At 40.4% G+C, this 24,128-nt stretch overlaps 4 protein-coding genes across 6 annotated transcripts; 2 read left to right on the forward strand and 2 right to left on the reverse strand.

Moving 5' to 3' along the window:
- Nucleotides 1-24: 24 nt before the first annotated feature.
- LOC117613381 lies at nt 25-1,158 on the reverse strand (the record flags this gene model as incomplete). Its single annotated transcript, XM_034341990.1, has 1 exon — nt 25-1,158. A coding segment is annotated over exon 1 (1,134 nt), but the record flags the coding sequence as incomplete, so codon positions are not given.
- Nucleotides 1,159-2,875: 1,717 nt separating this feature from the next.
- Nucleotides 2,876-8,965, forward strand: LOC117613383 (disease resistance protein RPV1-like). Of its 3 annotated transcripts, XM_034341992.1 has the most exons (8): nt 2,876-3,107; nt 3,383-3,866; nt 4,403-5,462; nt 5,600-5,872; nt 6,023-6,616; nt 7,223-7,645; nt 7,738-8,317; nt 8,521-8,965. In XM_034341992.1, the coding sequence occupies exons 1-7, from the start codon at nt 3,071-3,073 to the stop codon at nt 8,008-8,010; spliced, it is 3,144 nt and encodes a 1,047-aa protein (XP_034197883.1). In that variant the 5' UTR covers nt 2,876-3,070; the 3' UTR covers nt 8,011-8,317; nt 8,521-8,965. The 3 variants fall into 3 exon arrangements, with proteins under 3 accessions (XP_034197883.1, XP_034197882.1, XP_034197884.1); XM_034341991.1 differs by having other exon boundaries at nt 2,876-3,866; XM_034341993.1 differs by lacking the exon at nt 8,521-8,965 and having other exon boundaries at nt 2,876-3,866; nt 7,781-7,938.
- Nucleotides 8,966-9,289: 324 nt separating this feature from the next.
- Nucleotides 9,290-14,667, reverse strand: LOC117613384 (AP-4 complex subunit epsilon-like). Its single transcript, XM_034341995.1, has 3 exons — nt 14,572-14,667; nt 12,645-12,788; nt 9,290-10,984 (listed from the first exon to the last, which is right to left on the reverse strand). The coding sequence occupies exons 1-3, from the start codon at nt 14,626-14,628 to the stop codon at nt 9,902-9,904; spliced, it is 1,284 nt and encodes a 427-aa protein (XP_034197886.1). The 5' UTR covers nt 14,629-14,667; the 3' UTR covers nt 9,290-9,901.
- An 8,046-nt stretch (nt 14,668-22,713) lies between these two features.
- On the forward strand, nt 22,714-23,742 carry LOC117613380 (protein NYNRIN-like). Its single transcript, XM_034341989.1, has one exon. It carries the CDS (start codon nt 22,714-22,716, stop codon nt 23,740-23,742), a length of 1,029 nt encoding a protein of 342 aa, XP_034197880.1.
- The last annotated feature ends 386 nt before the right edge of the window (nt 23,743-24,128 follow it).

The raw sequence follows: 24,128 nt of genomic DNA on the forward strand, positions 1-24,128 counted from the left end.
TGCCTCTTCAAGATATTGAGCAACATGTTCCTTTCGCTTGATCTTGCAAAAATGACAATCAAATTCAGCAATGGAATAAGATTTCGCAGCCTTCTCAAAGTGCATAAGTATGTGATCACGCTTTTTCAACTTGAAAGTGCGTTTCATGTTCCCCTTCATATGATAAAAGCATATGCCATGTTGTGCAGTTGGAAAAATTTTGTTCCACACATTCTCTATGCTAACATTGCGATCAGAAATAATAACAAGATTGGGACACTCACCAATGGCTTCATGAAGTTTAGTGAAAAACCAATGCCATGATGCATCCGTCTCCAAATTCCCGATCCCAAAAGCAAGAGGATATATATTTCGATTACCATCGAATGCATTTGCTACAAACATAACACCCTTGTACTTGGATTTTAAATGAGTGGCATCCGCGGCTATCACTGGCCGCATGGAAGAACGGAACCCTCTAATACATGCGCCAACCGCCATAAATAAATACACAAAGTGATTGTTCTCATCAGTTCGGATGTCTGTTTTTGTGCCGGGATTCATACGCTCCAATTCATAGCAATAAGCTGGAAGGATATAATATGCCTCCTCCGCTGATCCTCTAATGGACAATAGAGCTAACTCCCTTGCTTTCCAAGCTTTCGAATAATGGATGGTGCAACCAAAGTTGTGTTTCACATCTCTCATAATGTCACTTGGTGTGTATATTGTCCGACAATCCTTCAACTTCCTTTTAAGTGAACTGGCTACAAGTGCTGAGGTTGCTTGACGATGCTTGTCACTTACAAACCTCAAATCACATTCATGGACAGTTGTACACCTCACAATCATGAAGCTGTATTCTCCAATTCTCGATGCTCGGACCCGCCATGGGCATGGACGTTGACAACAAACCACAAGCAACCTCTTAGTGCAAGAGAATTGCACCTTAAATTCAAAGTGGCCTCTTAATGCCGTCAACCGTAACTCCGTCAACAATGTTTTCTTACTAGAGAAAATTTGCCCAACTGTAATTTTCGGATTCCAATCGCTTCGTGAAAACCCGCTGTCCAAATATGCTTCTTCATCTTTTACACCGACTGCATTATACCGATTTTTTTCACCCATTTGACTCCAATAATGTTGACGAGTGGGTTCAGATTCTCCTCCTAAACGCATTTTTGGCAACTGGGCAGCTGTGTTCAAGCACCCCAAATTAGGAGGGGCAGAGTACACTGACCCTTCATTTCTTTCAGTACCATTATCACCACCATGCATCTCCTCCACCTCGCTAAAATCAATCATATCCATAAAATCTGTCCCTACTTCACCTCCCAAATCAGTGACATTTGTATTATTCCAAGTTACTTCATTGCTTTCAACAATGGCAACTGAAGAATGACCCATCCGACTACTATCTGTCGTGATATGCATACTATGAACTACATCATTTGTCAGTCCTTTATCTTCTATACTCACGAGTAAGGGAGCTAGTTTTGAAGGTGTTACCTCGAAATTGTACTTCATAAAAAAAATTGACATCATCATCGTCCTCAATCTTTATGTGCTTCCACTCATTCGAGGCCACCAAAACTGAGAATTTTAAGCAAATCTTGTCTTCCCTGATGTTTGTATTACCAATCTGATGCACACGGTCCAACAGTTCAGCAAATTTGATGGTCCGTGGAACTATTAAGCCTTTTGAGTCACCCCCTTCGTATTTGCACATCTTCTTCGAGGTGACCCATTTTCCATTGTAGCACACGAGAATAACAATTGTCTCCATTTCTGACCATGACAAAACAACATTTCATTAACACAATAATATAACCACAATAAACATACAATACAATAGCAATATAACCACAATATAATGCAATATAGGAGCAATATAGAGGCACTATAATAGCAATATAACAGCAATACGACTGTAAAATAAGAGGAACACAACCACAGTACACTAGTAACACATCAGAATCACACTATACAGATCTACTACATCAAATGGAAAATCCCAAGTTTCAAGATTCACATATCCAGACCAATCTAAATGGAATTGGTACAAACCCAGATGAATGAGCATGAATATTCAACAAAACCTAACCCAAAGACATTAAAGCCAAAACGAATTTAACACAAACCCAAACAATCAAACTATAACTCATTTCACATAATCCCCCTGATATTAACAAAATAACCATCAACACTACCTTTTCGGGGTCGGCAATCCACTAGAGCTTCAAGGTTGCAAGCAGCTATTCAGAAGACATAGCTAAAGGGAAGGGTTCGCGATTCCAAACAGAGACCAACAGATCGAATAGGGGAGAAAGAGATAACGAAGCTACAGAGAGCAACAGATCGAATAGGGGAGAAAGAGATAACGAAGCTACAGAGAGAAACGGCTGCGCTATGAGAAAGAGAGCAAAGAGAGAGACAGAGAGTTGTGCTAGAGAGAGAGAGAGAGCCAAGATAGAGAGAGCCAAGACAGACCCAGAGAGCTGTGATAGACAGCTACCAAAGAGAAAGAGAGTTGTGCCAGAGAGAAAGAGCTGTGTGAGCTAAGAAAACAGAACAAATTTCTGAACTTGTGAAAAATCAGCAATAAGGGTACAATAATTTTATATTTATAGGTAATAGTTCCAAATTTTTTAAAAAAGGGTGGTATTTTCAATTACAATTAAAAAATTGGTGGCATTTTGGGCTATTTCCCAAAAAATTTTAACACCAAAAGCCCCGTTTCGGAGAGAGAATACATTTTACCATGTACTGAAAGAAAAAGAGAAACAAAGCAGCCTTAATAATAGTGAAGAGGCCTTAGTCAAAAAGTAGATGTTCCATCATGTATTGAAAGAAAACACATCTGGGCCAAACAGAAGTTGCCTTGAAGGTTCCTTACACCTTCAGTATGAAAAGAAAATTCAGCGTTTGTTGACTTGAAGTTGAAACGAAAGTTCCTCACACCTTTAACTTAATCACGTCCGCATGGAAGGTGGTAGGAAACTGCTTCGTCAAGCCCTCATAAATCTATCCAGAGCGCCGCTGCCATACCCAATTCTTTGAGCTTCTCTTTACTTTTGTCTGCCTCCTATCTATGACCACTCAACCAGTCTCTTCTTCTCCTTCTTCTTCTTCTTCTTTCACTCATGGAGAGCACGTGAGTTTGTTTAAGCCTTAAGCTATTTGTCATGCATATAAGCTTTGTTCTTACTGTATCGTTTTATTAAGAAAGAAAATCAATACAAAATCAGATAAGATTCTCTCTGCTTCTTCAATTCTTCAATGTTCTCCTTAAAATCCTTATTCAGGCTTATGGGGAGTTCCCCATTGCCAATTGATTCTGGGGTGGAACCTCAACTTCCTTCAGATCTGCCCCCTACGACCACTCAACCAGTCTCTTCTTCTCCTTCTTCTTCTTCTTTCGCTCCTGATTCATCATGGACATATGATGTGTTTTTGAGTTTTAGAGGTGAGGATACACGCACCAATTTTACAGATCATTTGTACAAGGCGTTGTGTGATAAGGGCATCTACACCTTCATTGATCGAGAGCTTGTAAGAGGAGAAGAAATACCGCCAGCCCTTGTCAAAGCAATTGAAGAATCAAGAATTTCTGTCATTGTATTCTCTGAAAACTATGCATCTTCGAGGTGGTGCTTGGATGAACTTGTCAAGATCCTTCAATGTAAACAATCAAAGCAACAAGTAGTCTTGCCCATTTTTTACAAGGTGGATCCATCTCATGTGCGAAACCAAGAAAGTAAATTTGGTGACGCATTTGAAGAACTTATTAAAAGGAAATTCAAGAATGACAAGGAGAAAGTGCTCATATGGAGGGAAGCTCTTAGACAAGCAGCAAATTTGTCCGGACATACTTTCAAGGATGAAAAGTATGTATATTTCTATCTTTATCATTTTCATGTTTAATTTTTTTCTCTCTTCTTTCTCATTACTATTTGTTACACATTTAATTGTTACTCATTATTAAAGAAAAGTATCCTTTTGTAAAAATATTAAATTGTAGGGAGAAGATCTTTATTTAATTTTTTGTGTATTTTTATATTTTCGATAGCTGTAGGACATTATTTTTCTATATTTCAGGGTTATCTATCTTTTTCAAGTTAAGTTAATTTCTTTTTCTTTTTTACTTTGGTTACATTTAATTGCTACTCATTAAAGAAAAGTATTCTTTTGAAAAAATATACAACTGTAGGGAGAAGATTTATTTTCTTGGGTACTTTTGTTTTTTCGATAGCTGTAAGGAGAAAGTTCCAAATCCATATATATTAATCTCTTCGAAAGGCATACAAGTATAAATGATACATAACATTAGGTTTGTGGTTAAACAACTATTAATCTCTTCAGTATGTTGTGTTCTTTTGCGTGGTTGGATATTTAAATGTGTCAAATTTGGTTAAACTGGCAGGTATGAAGCTACATTTATCAACGACATCGTTAAGGGAATCGTTAAGGGAATCTTAAGCGTCCAATCTTGGCATGTGGCTGCACACCCAGTTGGAATTGAATCTCGTGTAGAAGATGTGGAAAGGCTTTTAGATGTTGGTGGGAATGGTCGTCGCATGGTTGGGATATGGGGGACATCTGGAATAGGCAAGACAACAATTGCAAAAGCTATATGGAATGCAATTGCCTATGAGTTTGAAGGAAGATGTTTCTTGGAAAATGTTAGAGAAGGAAGCTTAATCCAGCTACAGCAGACTCTTCTTGATAAGATTCTAGGCAAAAATTGGAAAATTCAGAGTGTTGATGAAGGAATCGGTGTTATAAAAAAACGGCTGAGGCATAAAAAGATTCTATTAATTCTTGACGATGTGGACCACTTGGAGCAGTTAGAAAAATTGGCTGGAGATGATTGGTTTGGTGAGGGTAGTAGAGTAATCATTACTACAAAAAATAGGAGATTGCTAGACAACCGTAAAATTGAGTTTTACGAGGTGAAGAAGTTAGAATATTACAACCAAGCTCTTGAGCTTTTCAGTTGGCATGCATTCCGAAGAAGTGAACCTCCAGAAGATTATTTGGAACTCGCACAACGTGCAATAGCAATTGCTGATGGCCTTCCACTAGCTCTAACAATTTTAGGTGCTCATCTTCGGGGTATAGATATACCAAGTTGGCAAGTTATATTAGATGATTACGAAGGAGAACCTTATACGCATATTGAAAGAATACTTCAAAAAAGTTATGACGCCTTGGATCATCGGGCAAAAGGATATTTTCTCGACATTGCATGTTTCTTCAAGGGTAGACTTAAGGACTATGTGCTACAAATAGTACCCCCAAAAGTCATTGAAGAATTCGTTGATAAGGCATTGATAACTATTGAAGGGGGTGACATTTTAATGCACGACTTGCTAGCAAACCTGGGCAAGGAAATAGTTCACAAAGAATCCCCCGATGATCCTGGCCAGCGTAGTAGATTGTGGTTTTACGAGGATGTCATACAAGTTCTAACGGATTGTACAGTAAGTATCACATATGTTATTATATTCAATTTGACAAGAAAGAATACCTGAGGTTACCTTAATTTTCTTAACAAAATGTGCTTGCATTTTGGTTTGTGCAATGAGTTCGTTTCCTAATTAATGCTTTTCCATCTTAGGGAACAAGAAATATTAAAGGCATCATGGTGAAGCTTCCAGAACCAGCTGAGATAACTTTGAATCCAGAATGCTTCCGTAAGATGGTGAATCTTCAAATTTTCATAAGCCATAATGCATCTCTGTGTGGGCACATTAACTATCTGCCCAACGCGTTAAGAATTATTGATTGTCCTAGTTGTCAGTTACAATCCTTGCCACCCAATTTTCAAGGAAATCGTCTTGTTGAGTTCAAAATGCCTGGCAGTCATATCAGACAATTGGAGCGATTTAAGGTATGTATTTGAAATTATTTTCATCTATTATATATAATTTCAAATAGAGTTGTTAGTTTCAAAAGGAAAAACACGAAATTTGTTTTCTAAGTTTTTGTCTTTTGAAGCGTGTGATTAATTATTTCCTGTTTTTGTGTTCTTGTCTCACAGTATTCGCCAAACCTGACTTGTATGAATTTGCGTGGTTGTCAATTCTTAGAAAAAATCCCAGACTTATCCGGAATCCCAAACATAAAGTACTTGTTTCTAAGTGACTGTACAAGTTTGGTTGAGCTTGATGATTCTGTTGGATTCCTTGATAAACTTGTTGTTTTGGATCTTGCGGGATGCGTTAAGCTTATGAGGTTCGCAACAACACTTAGATTGCCAAACCTGATAGATATGAATTTGCGTGGTTGTCAATTCTTAGAAAAAATCCCAGACTTATCCGGAATCCCAAACATAGAGTACTTGTTTATAAGTGACTGTACAAGTTTGGTTGAGCTTGATGATTCTGTTGGATTCCTTGATAAACTTGTTGTTTTGGATCTTGAGGGATGCGTTAAGCTTATGAGGTTCGCAACAACACTTAGATTGCCAAACCTGATAGATATGAATTTGCGTGGTTGTCAATTCTTAGAAAAAATCCCAGACTTATCCGGAATCCCGAACATAGAGTACTTGTTTATAAGTGACTGTACAAGTTTGGTTGAGCTTGATGATTCTGTTGGATTCCTTGATAAACTTGTTGATTTGGATCTTGAGGGATGCGTTAAGCTTATGAGGTTCGCAACAACACTTAGATTGCCAAACCTGACATGTATGAATTTGCGTGGTTGTCAATTCTTAGAAAAGATCCCAGACTTATCCGGAATCCCGAACATAAAGTACTTGTTTCTAAGTGACTGTACAAGTTTGGTTGAGCTTGATGATTCTGTTGGATTCCTTGATAAACTTGTTGATTTGGATCTTGAGGGATGCGTTAAGCTTATGAGGTTCGCAACAACACTTAGATTGCCAAACCTGACACGTATGAATTTGCGTGGTTGTCAATTCTTAGAAAAGATCCCAGACTTATCCGGAATCCCGAACATAAAGTACTTGTTTCTAAGTGATTGTACAAGTTTGGTTGAGCTTGATGATTCTGTTGGATTCCTTGATAAACTTGTTGATTTGGATCTTATGGGATGCGTTAAGCTTATGAGGTTCGCAACAACACTTAGATTGCCAAACCTGACATATATGAATTTGCGCGGTTGTCAATCCTTAGAAAAAATCCCAGACTTATCCGGAATCCCGAACATAAAGTACTTGTTTCGAAGTGAATGTACAAGTTTGGCTGAGCTTGATGATTCTATTGGATTCCTTGATGGATGCGTTAATCTTACGAAGTTTGGAAGAAGATTTAGATTGAAATCCTTAGAAACACTGGACCTAAAGGGTTGTGCAAGTCTTGAGAGTTTCCCAGAAATAGAAGTGAAGATGGAATCACTAAGAAGATTGACAACCAAGTTACGATCTCTTAATCTATCTGGAGCCAACTTTGTCACGCTTCCAGAATGCATTAGCAAATTTGTGAGCTTGAAGTATCTTACCTTGCGTGATTGCAAGAGTCTTCGAGAAATTCCACAAGAAGTACTTCCACCAAGAGTATGTTGGGTATCCCTGGATAACTGCACATCATTGGAAAAATTTCCAAAACTGCCACTATCATCGGAGGTTAAGTATGTGAGTTTGATGAATTGCGTTAGCCTACGTGGCTATGACATCGCAGAAAATAGTATTCTGGATCAGGTTTCTGTCTCTTCTCTCTCTGTGTCTCTCTTTGTCTCTCCCTCTATGTTATATGGTTAAGATGATGATTGTTGTAACCAATTGTATTGTAGGTATCTTCTCTTCCGCATCCTCAATTTGAAATTTATCTTCCAGGCGATGAAGTACCAAAGTGGTTCAGCTGTTGTAAAGATGCAACACTAGTTAAAGACGAATACTCTGCTCGATGTGAAGTTTGTTTTGAAATTCCTCCAAATTTAGATTGGGAGACGTTAAGATTGGCTATATGTGTTGTTAATAAGGGAAACGTATGTGGGAATGAATGCACCGCAGTGACAAGTGTTCATATCAATGGAGAACGGGTCGGCGGATATGTATGGGGATAGAGGACAGTAATGTGGGTCTTAGCTGTATTCCATTATGGAATCTGAGGAACAACAGAGCAATACGTTGGGAGAAACTGACGCAATTGCAATACGTTAAGTGTCAAATTATATTTGAGTTCAGATTCGCGGCCACACCCGTTAAAATCCTCTGCGGGGTCCACCTATTAGGCCACCAGTTGCTGATGTCAGCATCAGAGACTGGTCTTGGCAAGAGGCCTAGGTTATCAGACGTCGGTGATCATGAAGCTCAAAGAGGAGAGGCTGATCACCCAAAGAGGAGGCACACTGATCTTAACGAGGAGCCAAAGTATGTAAATCCATTAAATGTTGAATGATATCTTTGCATTTTCTGGTCATATATCTGCGTTTTGTGTTCAATTCAAATTTAGCAATATTTTGCTGTGCATCTCTGGGGTATATGTTGTAGTTTTCAGGGTGTGAATTTTTGTTCTTTTTGTTTTGGGTTAAATCCTTTTTCTTAGTGCTCTACATTCGATATTAAATTTTCAGGCAATGAAGTTCCAAAGTGGTTTATGTAAGCTCCAGGTTCAGCTGTTGAAACGAACCAAATTTCCAGGCAATGGTCTGGTAATCAAGAGGTGTGTTGAGGCACCAGCAGTTTCTGAGATTCCATTTTAAGTTGCATAAGACAATACGTTTCTTCTCAATTGATGCATCCAGCATTTATCCACAGATGAACAAAACAGCAAGCCGGATTTATCTAATGCTTTCATTCCACACATATACTTTGTCTATGATTCTTCTGTCTCATTCATTGGAATTGATGTACGTTGGGGATGAAATGTAACAGATTTATCTATTTCATAATTTCCAATCAAGGTTTGTTGAAAATCATACATTAATTGTAAACAGGCGTCCAAATATGCCCAAAATACTTCTTTGAAAGATTGTGTCTCATTACACTAGTAATGTTGCTGGTATTGGCAAGGTACAAGAATCCTAGCATGTCTAAATCATGTCTAGTTGCTGCAACTCACGTTGCTGGTATAGTCGTTCAAGATTTTTTGATAATCCTGCAAGGACAAGGAATGAAAAGCTTGATGAGCAGCAATCTAGGAATGAAAAGATTTTTTGATAATCCTGCAACTCACGTTGCTGGCATATTATGTTGTTTTCGAACTCCTATCTAGTTTGTGAATAGATTGTGGTTCTTTGAATGCCAGTTGCTGTTTGAACAGCCCTGGTAGAGCTAACATCTCCAATGGCTCCATTACACAAAAGAATTTGGCTTTAGAAACTAAGAAAAAGACGCCAAGAATTATATAACTTCTTTGTTCACGAAAGCGCATTGTCATTGCATGACCGGATAGCTACTGGAGATGTCAAATGTCCAATTTTAGCCACCAAAAATAACAAGGGGCATCTCATAGTCAAAAAGATAACTACAACTTACAATGTGAACCGACACCAAGTAAAACTTACGACAAACATGAATAAATGTCCCTACAACACAAAAACAAAAATTCACTTCATACAGCCGTATTATAACAAGAGAGAGGCACACAGCAGTGTAAATGTAGACAAATATGCAAGGCAAAACCATGTGTCTGTGGAGCGCTGCAAAACCGCCCACATTGCCACAAAGAAAAAGCTCCGCATTGAAATGGCTCAAACCAACACATTCAAGCGTCACCAACTTGGTTATATTCCTACATAAGCCACTGTCCAACAAATACAAAAGCCTATACCTCATTTTTGCCACCATTCTTGGTGTATGGTGCCTTTACAGCTCTGCATGGTGGCCTTGAAACTTGTTTGAATTGAGTTGTATTTCCTATCATATAGCCAGCCACACTGAAAGACCATGCACATACCAAAAAGCAAACAATCTCGAACAATCACGATCGAAAGTTTGCCATTCTGAACAGTTTTAGCCAAGCAAATCTTTAAACAAGTTGGGATTCTGACTTGTTGGGGTCACACCCATCTGCCTTACAAGTGCATCCTTTTCCAAGGAATCTTTAGGGTTAGGACCCTTATTCAATTGTGTTACCCCACTTTGAGCAGTTCTTGTAGCATTTGATAACTCAGATGCAAGATTAAACTCATCCCTATTGGTCGGCAAAGGGTCGCCAACACTGCTACTAAGCCCGCTGAGAGATGTATCTGTATATAATCCCATAATATCAGGTGTCTTAGCAGCACCAGCTGCACCATGATTTGCAGTTAATGCAACTTCAGTTTGATCAAGAAGCCCTTCTAACTGCTTGAAAGGATCTACAGTGGAAGCAGTACTACTAGTTGAGTCACCCAAATCGAGCAAGTCTGGAGCACGTTCATGATTAACTTCAGTGTGTACAGCTGCTGCCTTTGGTACCTGGGGCTTCTCTGAAGCATGGATATTCGCCTTAGACACCTTATGGTTGGCAGAAGATGGCCTCCTCTCGGTTTTTGATGATCCCCCAAACAGTGAACTGGCAAGCTTCTGCTTTTCTGGAGAAATTTCAACCTGAGGCCTCCTTGACTCATAAGTATCACGTGCTTTTGAATTTGAAGTGCTCACGCTATCTATTTGTGTGACCCCATTCGCTGATTTCTGGGAACTAGAACTAGAGGAATTTGAGATTGACAATGCTGGAGAGGAATACGTTGGCCTACCCCATTTTCTTTGAACACCATCTAGTCGTAACTTAAGTTCCGAAGATCCTGCATCTGAAACAGGTGGCAATGATGCAGGCTGGCGGATCTCCCTAACATAAGATGGTTCAGGAACTGGAACAAGCTCGGTTGAGGATGCAACTGCAGCTGGAGGAATTCTGGATGGCACTGCTGGCTTTGGAAGCTCATATGCCTCAAACCTAAGACCATGGGTTAAAGCTTCATGCTGATCTTGGGTACTGAAGTTGCTGATATTTAACATTCCAGAGCGCTCATTCTCAGGAATATAGGGCTGAGCACCTTTCTCTAGTGCTTGCTGGACATAGCCATTGAGGAATGAAAGTCTTTTATCAATCTGCAAGAGAAGATGAATATTAATATTACACAAAATAATCTTATCCAAGAAATCGATAAATAAATGGTTTCCGCATGATCCAAAATCAAGGTTTTCAAGCATATTAGAGAAATACAATTGCAAAATCCATGAAAAGAGCAACTTATAACTAAAGGGAAGAAATAAGATGCAGGTACCAGGGATGAAGAAGTCGGGAAACTAATTCAAGCATGTCATGTAATACCAATTAGAATCACTTGATTAACATCCAGGTATTACCAACCAAAGGCAGCTACATAAATTAAGTTTCGCCAGTATAATAGATGCATGTTGGTCAAATAAGCAATTTTAATCATTCATAAACTGATTCCGAATTTTTCTCGATCTAAACCACAAGATCTATATCATCATGTTTATATGCGCCAAAACTACAATAAAGCAATCTTTGCATTTTTATTTTTTTTTTACAAGGAAATCTACAATTAGTGCCTCCAGCACGAGCATACATACTAAGTGTCAAGCAATAATAAGGCTTCAGAAACTCATGTACAATTTAATAATGATAACTGACATTATCACAATTGGGACCTGAAGATTATTATCTTCACATTGATCCATGCATGCATACATACACGAGAATGATAAAAGAAGGGAAAGCAATAATTTGCTGACCCTATTAAAACCTGTGCAGTTGATAACTGTATACATATCATTCATAGCACATTTTCAAAATTTACCAAATAAAATATCGGAAGGTCAAGAACAGCATTAACCAAACAATACATGACATCTTTCTACTTAAACAGAGTAAGGTATCTAGTCAGATTATTTTTCAGTCAACATTTACAATGGCCTTTTTCTTTTGGACCAAAAAAAGTCCCTCATTTACTGATTTGCTAGCCTATTTATAGAGGCTGACTGTTCAGTATTTAAAAAATATCACTAATGCCCTTGCAATTGTCAGATATGGGCCCTTACTTTTTCTCAAACTTCATCCCATAAGTAGTACGGATAGGGCATATTTAACAAGGAAGCAAGCAAAGCTATTCCTTCCGCATTCACGGTCAGTTAGGATACATGTTCATTTTTCATAGTATTTCTATTTTGGAAAATATTCTTCTGGATCTATACAGTTTTAAAAATATTTAATGTTGTGTCATGATTCATAATAACGTATCTGTGAAACACAAACACAATCATGATCTGAAAAACTGAATTATGTTGCATCAAAGATAATGTATCCATATGAGAAAGTACATTATCACGACGTGGAAAAGTGGTACGTCCTATTAGAACAATTTACAAGGCAATTACATTTTTTAATGAGGCATACATTAGTTCACTTTCCTTATACCCAATTTATATTCATCAAGGATTCTATTTGATATATCTCAACAAATGCTTTCCAAAAGATACATTTTGTAAAAAGAAAAAAACCAGAGAAAATTAAAGTTACAGTATATCGTTTGGCATATAACATTAAGAGGGTCACCAAACTTAATGAATCACAAGGTTAAACAACCATTAGACTTTACCATTAGAAAACAGGAGGTTCAGACAGTAAGCCAACAACCACCAAATAACAAGGAAAAGAGAAATGCAGAACTACTTTAGTTCTTAATACTTTAAAGGAGAAGCAAAAAAACAAAGGGTACGAGTAGATAATGCAATTAAATATGACCTCAATGTCTTCACAACTTGCATCTGACGGCATAATACTCTCAACTGCAGGAGCATCTAAGCTAATGACAGCTTGCAATTCATATGCACGCTGCTGCAGATCTGTTGAGTGAGAAGCTGACAATTCTTCCACCAAAGATTGACACTGCAAGGGAAGAAAGATTTTTATCAATCGATATATACTTCCATGACAGGCCAAAACAAAATGAAAATGACAACATTATAGCTAATCATTGATTAGATGAATGTCAACATTATAATGGTGTCCAAAAAATTCAACTTAAAAAAAGCATTAAACATTCATCATGCAACTATAGAGCTCTGGACCTCAAAGCTAGGGCCACTGATCATTGACACACACATGCACACATTTTTACGTGCACATTACAAACCCTACACATAATATCTGAACGTTATCAAGCACATTTCTCCCTTAACTAGCATTAACCATTGTATAAAGTAAAATTGTACTATGTTTCTTTCTTATAGAAACTATTTCAAAAGAGCCCCACCACCAACCACTTAAAAGAACATTTCAACTCTGATTCAACTTCTTGCTGACTAAGCCTTCAATCATAAAAAGATCAGGAAAGTACATGCATACATACATACATATAGTCAACCATTCAAGAGCGGATGATCTAGAGTGCACACGTCATTCTGCTAGAGCTGATGTTGAATTCTGTGAAAGCGGCTTGAGCAGCTGCTCAGTCTGTTTTGTTTTCAAGTCTCCTTTCTGTTTTCATTTTACATCTTTAATTTTTGTTTCAAAACAATTTGTTACTTTAGGATGTAGAATCGCTTGTTAGCGCTTTAGAGTTTATGGTTTAACTATTGTGAATGGTAGCCAATAACCTGAGAGCTAAACCCGATACCCTAAGCACTAAATGGATGATTTGAAGGCCCACCAAACAGGAAAACTTAACCCTAAACCCTAAAGCTAAGCTCTGAACAGGTGAAAAAGCAAAAATAGCAAGCACACTCATTCCACCTTGAGTGAATTGAACAGCAGCTTAAATGAACGTAGGAGAATTCAAGTCCTTTTTTTCCCAAACTACTAGGAGAATTCTCCACTGCCACTCATCTATCAAAATCCATGTTAATCATTACATCTTTTGATTAAACATCTTATTCAGATTTAGCTATGCTCTTTAGAGAAATTCAACCCATTACTAAAAGCATATTTACATACAATGCAATTTCCATCATTCGGGAAGAATAAACTCATTCCAGTCATGACGGATGCTAATCTATAAAGGGATGCCTGTTCAATCTAGTGTGCAAACTGTAAGGTGAGATTTGAACTTTCAATCTTTCAACTTAATTTTCAGTCAAAGATCTGCAAGTTAACAAATCTTATCTTCTCTCAGGGAAAGCAAAATAAAATGGCATAAATGCCAGTATAACACTTATAATTATGAGCATAATTACTAATCATAATGCATTATTTTTAGCAGGAAACCAAAAGAAAAAAACCACTCATAGGAAAACAACTGATTCAACCTCAGATACAAATGCAAAAATTAGGACTATACTGAACAAACATGGAGCAATTTTTTATCACCCTAGCCCAGTGAGGGTAAAACAGTAACTTCCATGGCTTTAACAACCCCTACAGCAGCAAAGTTCTAGAAGATGGCACCTTGATAGCCAAGTACTGTGCTACAGAAAACTAGTTTGTACCTCGCTATTAGCAAACCATCTCTTAGGAAAAGAGAGATGGGATCATCCTATATGACCTATTTAATCTAAAATAAAATAAAAAATGGTAACCAAAAATAATAAAGACAAGATTAAAATAAATAAATTGAAATTCCACATTATGCTACAAAAGCAAGATTGCCATTGAAAGGTGTTCAAATCTATGCAGACGATTAATGTATGCAAATTGATATTGTTGTCAAAGTATTAAAGTTCATTATATGCACCTCAGGTAGGATATCCACTTTTCTCTGAGCTGAAATTTCAAAGGCATATATTTTCATGATTGCTGTAACCGCATAAGCCTGTATGAGAAGAACAGACTCACTTCAGTTTCAACAAGTAAGATACAAATATACACACAAATACAAATGGTGCTCTTTTTATGAATAGATAACCAAATATAAAATTTAGAGAAGAAAATTTTAAACCTATGAAATACTCATAAAGTACGAAATTTATGGTTGTTTGCTTCTTAAGCAAATGGAAAATAAAAATTGTGTCCCCTGAGTTATCTTCTTTATTCTTTCCAAAAGCTCTCATGTTTCTATAACTACACAGAGACCCTGCTTATTCAAATCAAAGTAAATTTGTGTTTGGGCCTAAATTTGACACACCAAAGAGATCCAGAAACAGGCCCATGGTGGAGTCACTTGCCCAGTCCCAAAAAACCCAAAACATAGAAAGCTGTCATATTGGGCCTTTGAAGATCAGCCCACAAAAATATTGTTTAGACTCAAGCCCAAGAAACCAAAAAAAATACTTCCACGTGGCTACCTCAGCTGTGAGAAAGTCAGCATTTTCAACTAGAGTTTTTATGGGAAGGGACGTCTCTGGAAAACTGCCAACAGAAAATCAAAAAGCCCACCTATATTCAGAGATTTTTTGCCCCAAAGCAATACACCATCTTCCAAAGGATTCACAGGTCACGCCTTCTCAATTAGAGCGGGAAACAAGGAATTATTCAGGAAATACAGAAGAAAACCAAACCGCCACAAAAAGCCCACACAAGCGGTGGCGTTGGTTGAAACAAAAACAGCCGCCCAGGAAACCAGGGAAGGGATTGCTATAGGAAGTGACTGCTGGGAGCCTATCTGACCGTAATTGATAAAATCTTCTTTGCTTTACATTTTGAAAGATCTTCTTGCCGCCCATTATTAAAATTTAAAATCACCTCCAAAAGAAGGTCTCTTATAAAAACAGAAGTAGGAAAGAAAGAAAAGGACACTCAATTCATCAATCAAAAAAGACAACAACAAGAAAAAGCCAAAGGCTCACTAAAATTCCAAGGTTCAGACTTAGAAAACAAGTCTTCTAGAACGAGATCCCTCGTTACAAATTTGGTTCAGCAAAAGCCAAGACAAGCAGAGTTTGAGTTTTTACAAACGTGGAGACCCCAGAAAAACTCAGGAAGAGCCCTGTTCAAGCAGAACAACTCTCGTAGTGCGATCCCCAGCTCATCAGACCGTCGAGAATAGCCACTTCTGTCCCTTTCAAGCAGGAGAAATTGCAGTTCTGCCCATCCAAAAGGCCTCACAAAGCGTGAAGAAAACTTAAAGCTCTGCCAAAATCCAACTTTGGTATCGATTTACAGGTCAGCCTAGCATTTGAAGTCACAAAGCAGTGCGGACCGACCCAGATATGTCCAGTCCAGCCTATATCGGAACCTTCCATTCAAGCGGAAACGAAGTTCCGACAGTCTTTTAACTTGTCTAGAGTTAAATATGTATATTTATTATCTTGTAAAAGGCAGTTCTGCCTGAAACAGTCCACTTCTATCAAACACTTCTGGCCAGAACAGCCGTTTGATACTGAGATAAATTGTGAAAGTCCTTACCGGTCTAAGGCAAGAAAAGAACTTACTTGGGAGATATTCCTCACCCAAATTCACAATCGTTTGTTTTTAGAAGTCAGTAACTTGGGGCGCAAGTTATCTTTTCTAAAAGAAGTCTGCTAGAATTTACGTTGCTAGCAGTGGCACGCTCGCACACCAAAGAAAGCTGACTTGTTGACCAATACATGGTCTCCAAGCCAGTGGGGAACTTCGCCCTTCCATCACAGGAGCTAAACGCGAAAACGGGTGAACAATTTGGCACGCCCAGTGGGACTTCTCAGTATACATACTCTGACAGAGCCGTTCACAGGTTTACAAATACAGGAAGCTCTAGCTAGAATCCACACCAGATATGGAGGCAAACCAAATGGCTCGCAGGGAAGGTCCCGAGTCAGAAGAAAGCGATGCTAGACAATCAGCTCGCGGCAGCACAGGAAGTAGACGTTCTGGAACTAACTCCAGAAGGATGAATCAAATACAGGAGTCAATACTCCGACAAGAAGTCACGGTCCAAAGGAACCAAGACACTCTCAATAATATGACAGCAATGATGCAGTGGCAGGTTAACAGGCAGTTCCGGAAAGACCGAGAGATCGCCATGGCCAGAATCCCAAACCCTGACGCTGTAGTCCAGCAGTTAGATCTCCCTTACGGTCCTCCGCCAGGACTGGCATGGCCATACCAGGAAAATCCTTTAGTTGCACAGGTTGCTGGATTGCCAGATCACAGGGAAATCCAGGCTGGCCCAAGGGAAGGAGTCCCTCCTAATCAAGAGCAGGAGGTCCCAGCCCGACCAGATGACCTTGCATTGGTTCAGCAGAACCAGCCAGAACCTCAGCCCATTCCACCCTTGGTGGCCCAGCATGATCAACCTTTGGCATTTCAGCCAGAACCACCAGCAGTATTGCCATATAGACCCAGAAGGATGGACCCTAATCCATTCCCTCCACCCGCAAGAGGGAGAAGAGGCAGAGGGGGGAATAACCTTTTTGCTAACCAGGACAGGAATAGACCAGGGGCAAACTGGAGGAATCACCTAGATATCGAAGAGCAGGAAGGGCACAGAGAAGAACCTCCACTCAGACCATACAGAATGGAGCCCAGGATCGATTACATCCAGCCAGAACAGGGACAAAATCTTCCCCCCGTCAACGCTTTGAATGACATAGGGGCATTGCAGAGAATGATCAGGGAAATCATGGAACCCGAGGCTAGAAGAGGAGAAAGGCCTACTTACAGAAAACCATATCCAGCCTACATCGATCAAATACCATTGCCTCCAGGTTTCAAAGTACCAAACTTCACCTTGTTCAACGGGGAGGATCCTCATGCTTCCTCAGTTGAACATATAGGCAGGTTCTCCGTCCAATGCATAGCTATTGAGAACAACCCTCTGTTGAAATTAAGACTTTTCGGCAATTCTCTCTCTGGACAGGCTTTCACCTGGTATACCAGCCTGCCAGCTAATTCTGTGCAAACTTGGGAACAGATGGAAAACGTCTTCCATGACTATTATTACAGGATCCAGCCAGAAGTCACCATTAGTGATCTAGCTTCCCTCAAACAAAGCGAGGATGAACCGGCCCAAGACTTCATAGCCAGGTTCAGGAAGCTCAAAATGAAGTGCCGAATCCCCATGGAGGAGAGACATTTCATCCAAATGGCCCAAGCCGCCCTTAAAATCTCTCTCAGGAAGAGGTTCGATGGAATATTGTTCGGGGACCTGGCAGAACTGGCTGATAAGGCATCCAAATATGAGGAATTACTCAGGGAAGAACAGCAGAGAAGGAACTCCTCTAAAGGTACTTATTACAAAACCCCTTCTTCTTCAGTCCACCTGATTGGGGTGGAATCACAGGAAGATACAGAAGAGTCAGAAGAGAAAGAGGTTTCAGTGGCAGAAATGGCAAAACTAAAACATCCCATTAGTTGCAAAGCCCTTACAAAGCCACCTAAAGACCAAAAGCCCCCACCATTCACAGGAGGATTCGTTCCCAACAAGCCAATGCAGAACAAGGTTTACTCTTTTGATTTAACCAAGGTTGATGCTTTGTTCGATGAAATGCTGCTGCAGAAGGCAATAGAAACGCCCCACAGAATACCCAAGCCGGAAGAACTCAAGGGCAGACAGTACTGCAGGTGGCACAACTCTTGGAACCATTCCACCAATAGTTGTGTCGTTTTCAGGGACGTGATACAAGAAGGAATAACGGCAGGAAGGTTGAAACTGGCAGAAAAACCTCCATCGGTCACGACAGATCCTTTCCCTCAACCACAAGTCAATATGGTCAACTTGAATTGGCCAGAACAGAGGGAAACTCAGCCAATGACAGATGCTAGTTGCAGCAGAAGCAGAAGAATCATAAGGGAAACCAGTCAGAGACCAAGAGCCACCATATCGGCTGGGGTAGTGCTCTGTAGCAGGTGCAAATGTGAAACAGAGCTAGAAGTGGTTCTAGACAGGCAAAATCAGCCCACACCTAGTGTCTTCGATAGGATTGGAACCTCATCCCGAGACAAAACAAGACAGAAGAACTGTTTTAGGCCTACACAACCCAGCGAAAGGAGAACAGAGCAGCCCAGGAAGGAAATATCAATCAAGACACCCGGAAACGAAAAGCCCTTGGCAACGATCATAGAGGGCAGATGGTACTCCGTAGGAAAAAGCGGTAGACCAACTCTGGAGTTAACCAGAACTCAGAGAAGAAGAATCCAGAGGCAATACTGCACATATCTTAAGAGCCAGAATAACACGCAGATACATCAAAGACCGATTCTGCCAGGAAAGGAAAGAATCCTGAAGCACTTCCCCAGACAGAACAGAAAGCTTGTCACTCAAGAAAACTACTGGGGACAGAACTTTCCGCCAGATCTCCTGTCCATCCAGCCTCGTCATCAGGTAGTCATCCCAACATCATGCAGGCACAAGGCAAATCCGAGCTACCCCGCAGCAAGGGGAAGACGACCCCACGGAGGAATATGAAGAGGAACAATTGGACTATGGAACATTTGCAGAAGGACAGAATGACCCCCTCGGAACTGAAGAACAAGATGATTGGACCGAAGAATACGGGGAAGAACTGATGGAATTTGAGGAAGAATTGGATGCTGAAACAGAGGCTTTTGGCGCAGAGTTAGAAGACTTACTACAGAGTGACTTGGGAGTTAACATGGTGTTCATCCTACCAGAAAAATTCAGGGCCGCCGAGGGACAAGAAAGCACCTTGGAAGGAGATGTTTTCTCTCAGGAAAGCTTTGAGTGCAGACTGGCGGAAACAAAGGAGATGCCAGAGCAACAGGCAGACAACGCCAGAACAGGCGGAACTGCCAAAAATCCAGCTGCGGAGCAGTTTTGTTTCCCCAAACCAACCAGAGAAATGGCAAACCACCTCAGGCCTTTGTTTATAACAGCAAACCTCGGAGGCATTCCTATTTCCAAAATCATGATAGATGGAGGTGCAGCCATTAATCTATTACCCCACAGAATGCTGAGCAAGATGGGCAGAACAGAGAAGGATTTGATTCCAACACGTTTGACCGTCACCAACTTTGCTGGGGGCATTACAAAAATCCATGGCATCTTAGACGTAGATGTCATAGTTGGAAGCAAGGAATTGAAAATAGCATTCTTTGTGATAGATACCACTTCCACCACTTACAATGCACTACTTGGCAGGGATTGGATTCACCAGAGCCTTTGTGTTCCTTCCACCCTCCACCAGCAGTTAGCACTATGGAATGATGAAGGCCAAATGGAGATTGTAGAGGCCGATCCACGGCCATTCCTACCCTCTGCCATGTGTCTTGAAGCAAGGTATTATCATGACGACCTCGGTCCTTTTACTTTCTTTGGAGTCAACCAGAACGGCCGCCCCCATGGTGTCACGGCCCAAAGGCTCATTGAAGAAGGTCTAGCCAATTCTCTGGAGGACTGGAATAGACCTTTCTACGCTAAGAACTCTGATGATTAGTCCCAATCAACTGGACAAGGATCGAGCTGCAACAATCCGATCCATCACAAAAAGATTGTTGATATACTGGGAAGAAAGGAAGTTTTTCATACAGAATCCAGCCACCAATATGGCAGAATTCACGCACGAAAGTGCAAAGGAACAAGAAGAGGAAGTTTTACAGGAGGAAGTATTAGATTTTGCACCCGCAGCATTGGATGACTCCCTGCCAGAAGTGGAGGATCCTCTACAAGAAATAAACTTAGGGACAGAAGAAGATCCAAGGCCTACTTTCATCAGCACACTTTTAAAAGAACCACTCAAGTCTGAACTCATGGCACTTTTGCAGGAGTTCAGAGATTGTTTTGCCTGGCATTATCACGAGATGCCAGGACTAGACAGGCAGTTAGTAGAGCACAAACTGCCAATCAAAGATGGCTACCTTCCAGTTAAACAGGCCAGAAGAAGAATGTCTATGGACACAGAACTAAAGGTCAAAGAAGAGATAGAAAGGCTGCTCAAGGCAGGATTCATCAGGCCAGCCATCTATGCCGATTGGTTAGCAAATATTGTACCTGTTCTCAAAAGAAAAACAGGGGCAGTTAGAATCTGTGTGGATTACAGAAATCTGAATGAAGCATCTCCCAAAGACGAATATCCTATGCCAATGGCAGACATGCTAATAGACGGAGCTGCTCATAACCAGATGCTATCTTTCATGGATGGCAATGCAGGTTATAACCAGATCATGATGGCAGAACAAGACATCCACAAGACAGCCTTCATGTGTCCAGGGCATATAGGTGCTTTCGAATATACTGTAATGCCTTTCGGTTTAAGAAACGCGGGTGCTACCTATCAAAGGGCAATGAATTCCATTTTTCATGATATGATAGGACATTCTTTAGAAGTATACATAGATGATGTGGTGATTAAGTCTCCCGAGGAAGGAGACCACATATCAAGTCTAAGGAAGGCATTCCTAAGAATGAGGCAGCACAAGCTAAAAATGAACCCCAAAAAATGTGTTTTTGGAGTCCAGGCAGGAAATTTCTTAGGATTCTTGGTTCACCAGAGAGGCATAGAGGTTGACAAGAATAAAGCAAAGTCCATCATGGAAGCCCTACCACCTCGGAACAAAAAGGAACTTCAGAGTCTCCTAGGAAAAATCAATTTTCTAAGGAGATTCATATCTAATTCTGCAGGAAAGATTCAGCCCTTTTCTTCCTTGTTAAGACTAAAGCAGGAACAAACATTCAAGTGGGAAGAACAGCACCAACAGGCTTTCCAGGAAATAAAAGATTACCTCTCAAATCCACCAGTTCTGTCCCCACCAAAGAGAGGCAGACCACTCAAACTCTATGTATCTGCATCAGAGGTGTCCATTGGAAGTCTGCTAGTCCATGACAACAAGGAAGGAAAGGAGCAGGCAGTTTACTATCTAAGCAGAACACTGACAGAAGTGGAGAGAAGGTATTCCGCAATAGAAAGGCTTTGTCTGGCCTTGTATTTTACTGCTGTAAAACTCAGACATTATATGCTGCCACACACTATCTATATCATCGCCAAGACAGACTTGATCAAATATATGTTGACAAGACCAATGCTGAGAGGCAGAATTGGGAAATGGACTTTGGCTTTGACAGAATTCACCCTCAGGTATGTCCCCCAGAAAGCTGTCAAAGGGCAAGCTGTGGCAGACTTCCTAGCAGATCACCCAGGAGAGGAAATTGAAAACATGGACTCTTTGGACATAGCAAATGCAAATCTACTAACTAGGGCTCATGTTTGCCTTAACAATCCAATCTATTCGATTCATCTTACACCTTGGAAACTATATTTTGATGGATCAAAGACAGATAAGGCTTCAGGAGCCGGGATTGTTCTGGAAGAACCATTGGGGATCAGACATTGCTATTCCTTCCAGTTAGATTTCCAGTGCACCAACAACAGGGCCGAGTATGAAGCTTTGATTATAGGGCTTGAGATGTTGTTGGAATTAGGAGTCTAGTCCGTGGAAATCTTGGGAGATTCAATGCTTGTCTTAAAACAAATTGCTGGAGAATACAAGTGTCTAAATCCTTCCTTGGCTGTATATCTAGTAGCAGCTAGAAATCTGTTGACAGAATTCAGAGAAGCTACTTGGGAACACATCCCAAGGGAAGAGAACTTTGCAGCCAATGAACTGGCTCAGGTAGCATCAGGCATACAAATGCCCGAAGACTGCGTCCAAAGGATCATCAAGATAGGAAGAAAAAGTCTACCATCTGTTCTGACTAGAGGAATGGAGATAGAAGTCAATTCTGCCTTAATCACTAAAGACGATTGGAGGGAGCCTATCATGACTTACTTGCAGTATCCCCACTCTGCCCTCTGAGAAAAGAGTCAGAATCATGGCTACAAACTACCTCATGTGGAATGAAGATTTGGTCCGAAAAAGTAAGGATGAGGTGCTATTAAGGTGCCTCGGAAAGACAGAATATATGAAAGTCATGGGAGAAACCCATGAAGGGATCTGTGGGGCTCACCAAGGAGGAAGAAAGATGTGCTGGTTAATTAGAAGGTATGGCTACTTCTGGCCAACCATGTTGAAGGATTGCATCAACTATTCCAAGGGATGTGAAGCTTGTCAAAGGCACGGCCCAATCCAGCAGGCTCCTTCTGTCCCTATGAATCCAGTGGTAAAACCATGGCCTTTTAGGGGATGGGCAATGGATCTCATTGGCAAAATCTATCCAGCCAGCCAGCAGCATTGTTTTATCATTGTTGCTACAGACTATTTCACCAAATGGGTAGAGGCCAAGCCAATCAAAACCACAACTTCTCAAGAGATCATCACCTTTATAGAAGAACAGATCATACAAAGATTCGGCATTCCAGAATCAATCACAACTGATAGGGGTTCTTCTTTCATATCTAGGGATATGCTAGATATGGCAGAAACATTCAAGTTCAAACTGCTTCAATCTACCCCTTATTATGCTCAAGCTAATGGACAGGCAGAATCAAGTAACAAGGTGATTATCAATATCATCAGAAAGATGCTGGAGAAGAATCCAAAGCAATGGCATGAAAAGTTATCAGAGACTCTGTGGGCATACAGAACTTCAAAAAGAGAAGCAACTGGCATGACCCCCTATGCTCTGACCTACGGCCATGATGCAATTCTGCCCATGGAGATAGCAGTCCAGTCTCTTAGAATTTCTCACCAGCACGGTCTCACAGGAGAAGACTACTCTCAAGCCATGCTACTTGAATTAGAAGAATTGGATGCAAGTAGGATTGACACCCTCAACAAACTCTTAGCAGGAAAACAGGCTGTGTCAAGGGCATACAACAAAAGGGTCAGAGATAAGAGTTTTGAAGAGGGAGAGATAGTCTGGAAGGCAATTCTGCCCCTTGGAGCACACATAGCTGGCTATGGAAAATGGTCACCTACATGGGAAGGTCCTTTTGTGATTAACCAGATCCTCGGAATGGGGGCATATAGGTTGCAGGACAGAGATGGAGTTATTCACAATGCCCCAATCAATGGCAAATGGTTAAAGAAATTCTACCCAACCATGTGGGATTCACAAGCTGTACAGACGGACCCCGGGATAGAAAAAGAATAAGGCTGACTTTGTCTATTTTATGAATCCATTTTTGCTTTAAAGTTGTTTCGTTTTTACTTCCAAAATTTTGTTTTGTTTATTACATCAAGGGTAAATGAAAGTAGTGAGATGCTGTTTGAAAGGGAAGCAGAACAAACTTTATTTAAATAGCCACCATAGCGGCAAATTTGTCCAAATAAACAAAGAAACAGAATTCGAAAGAACTAAAATCCTAATTTCCCAAGGGTTTCCTGCAGGTTCGCCTTCTTGACAGAAAGTTCCTTCTGGAGCAGCACTCCTTGGTGGATCGAGGCTTCTGCAATTTCCAAAGCTGGCCTGGAAGCTGCAACCATGCTCTGCACAAGGAAGGTGGCCTTGGTTTTTGAGCTCAGTCCAGTCCCAAGCCT

The sequence above is a fragment of the Prunus dulcis genome, unplaced genomic scaffold, assembly GCF_902201215.1.
Source record: "Prunus dulcis unplaced genomic scaffold, ALMONDv2, whole genome shotgun sequence".
NCBI lineage: Eukaryota > Viridiplantae > Streptophyta > Magnoliopsida > Rosales > Rosaceae > Prunus > Prunus dulcis.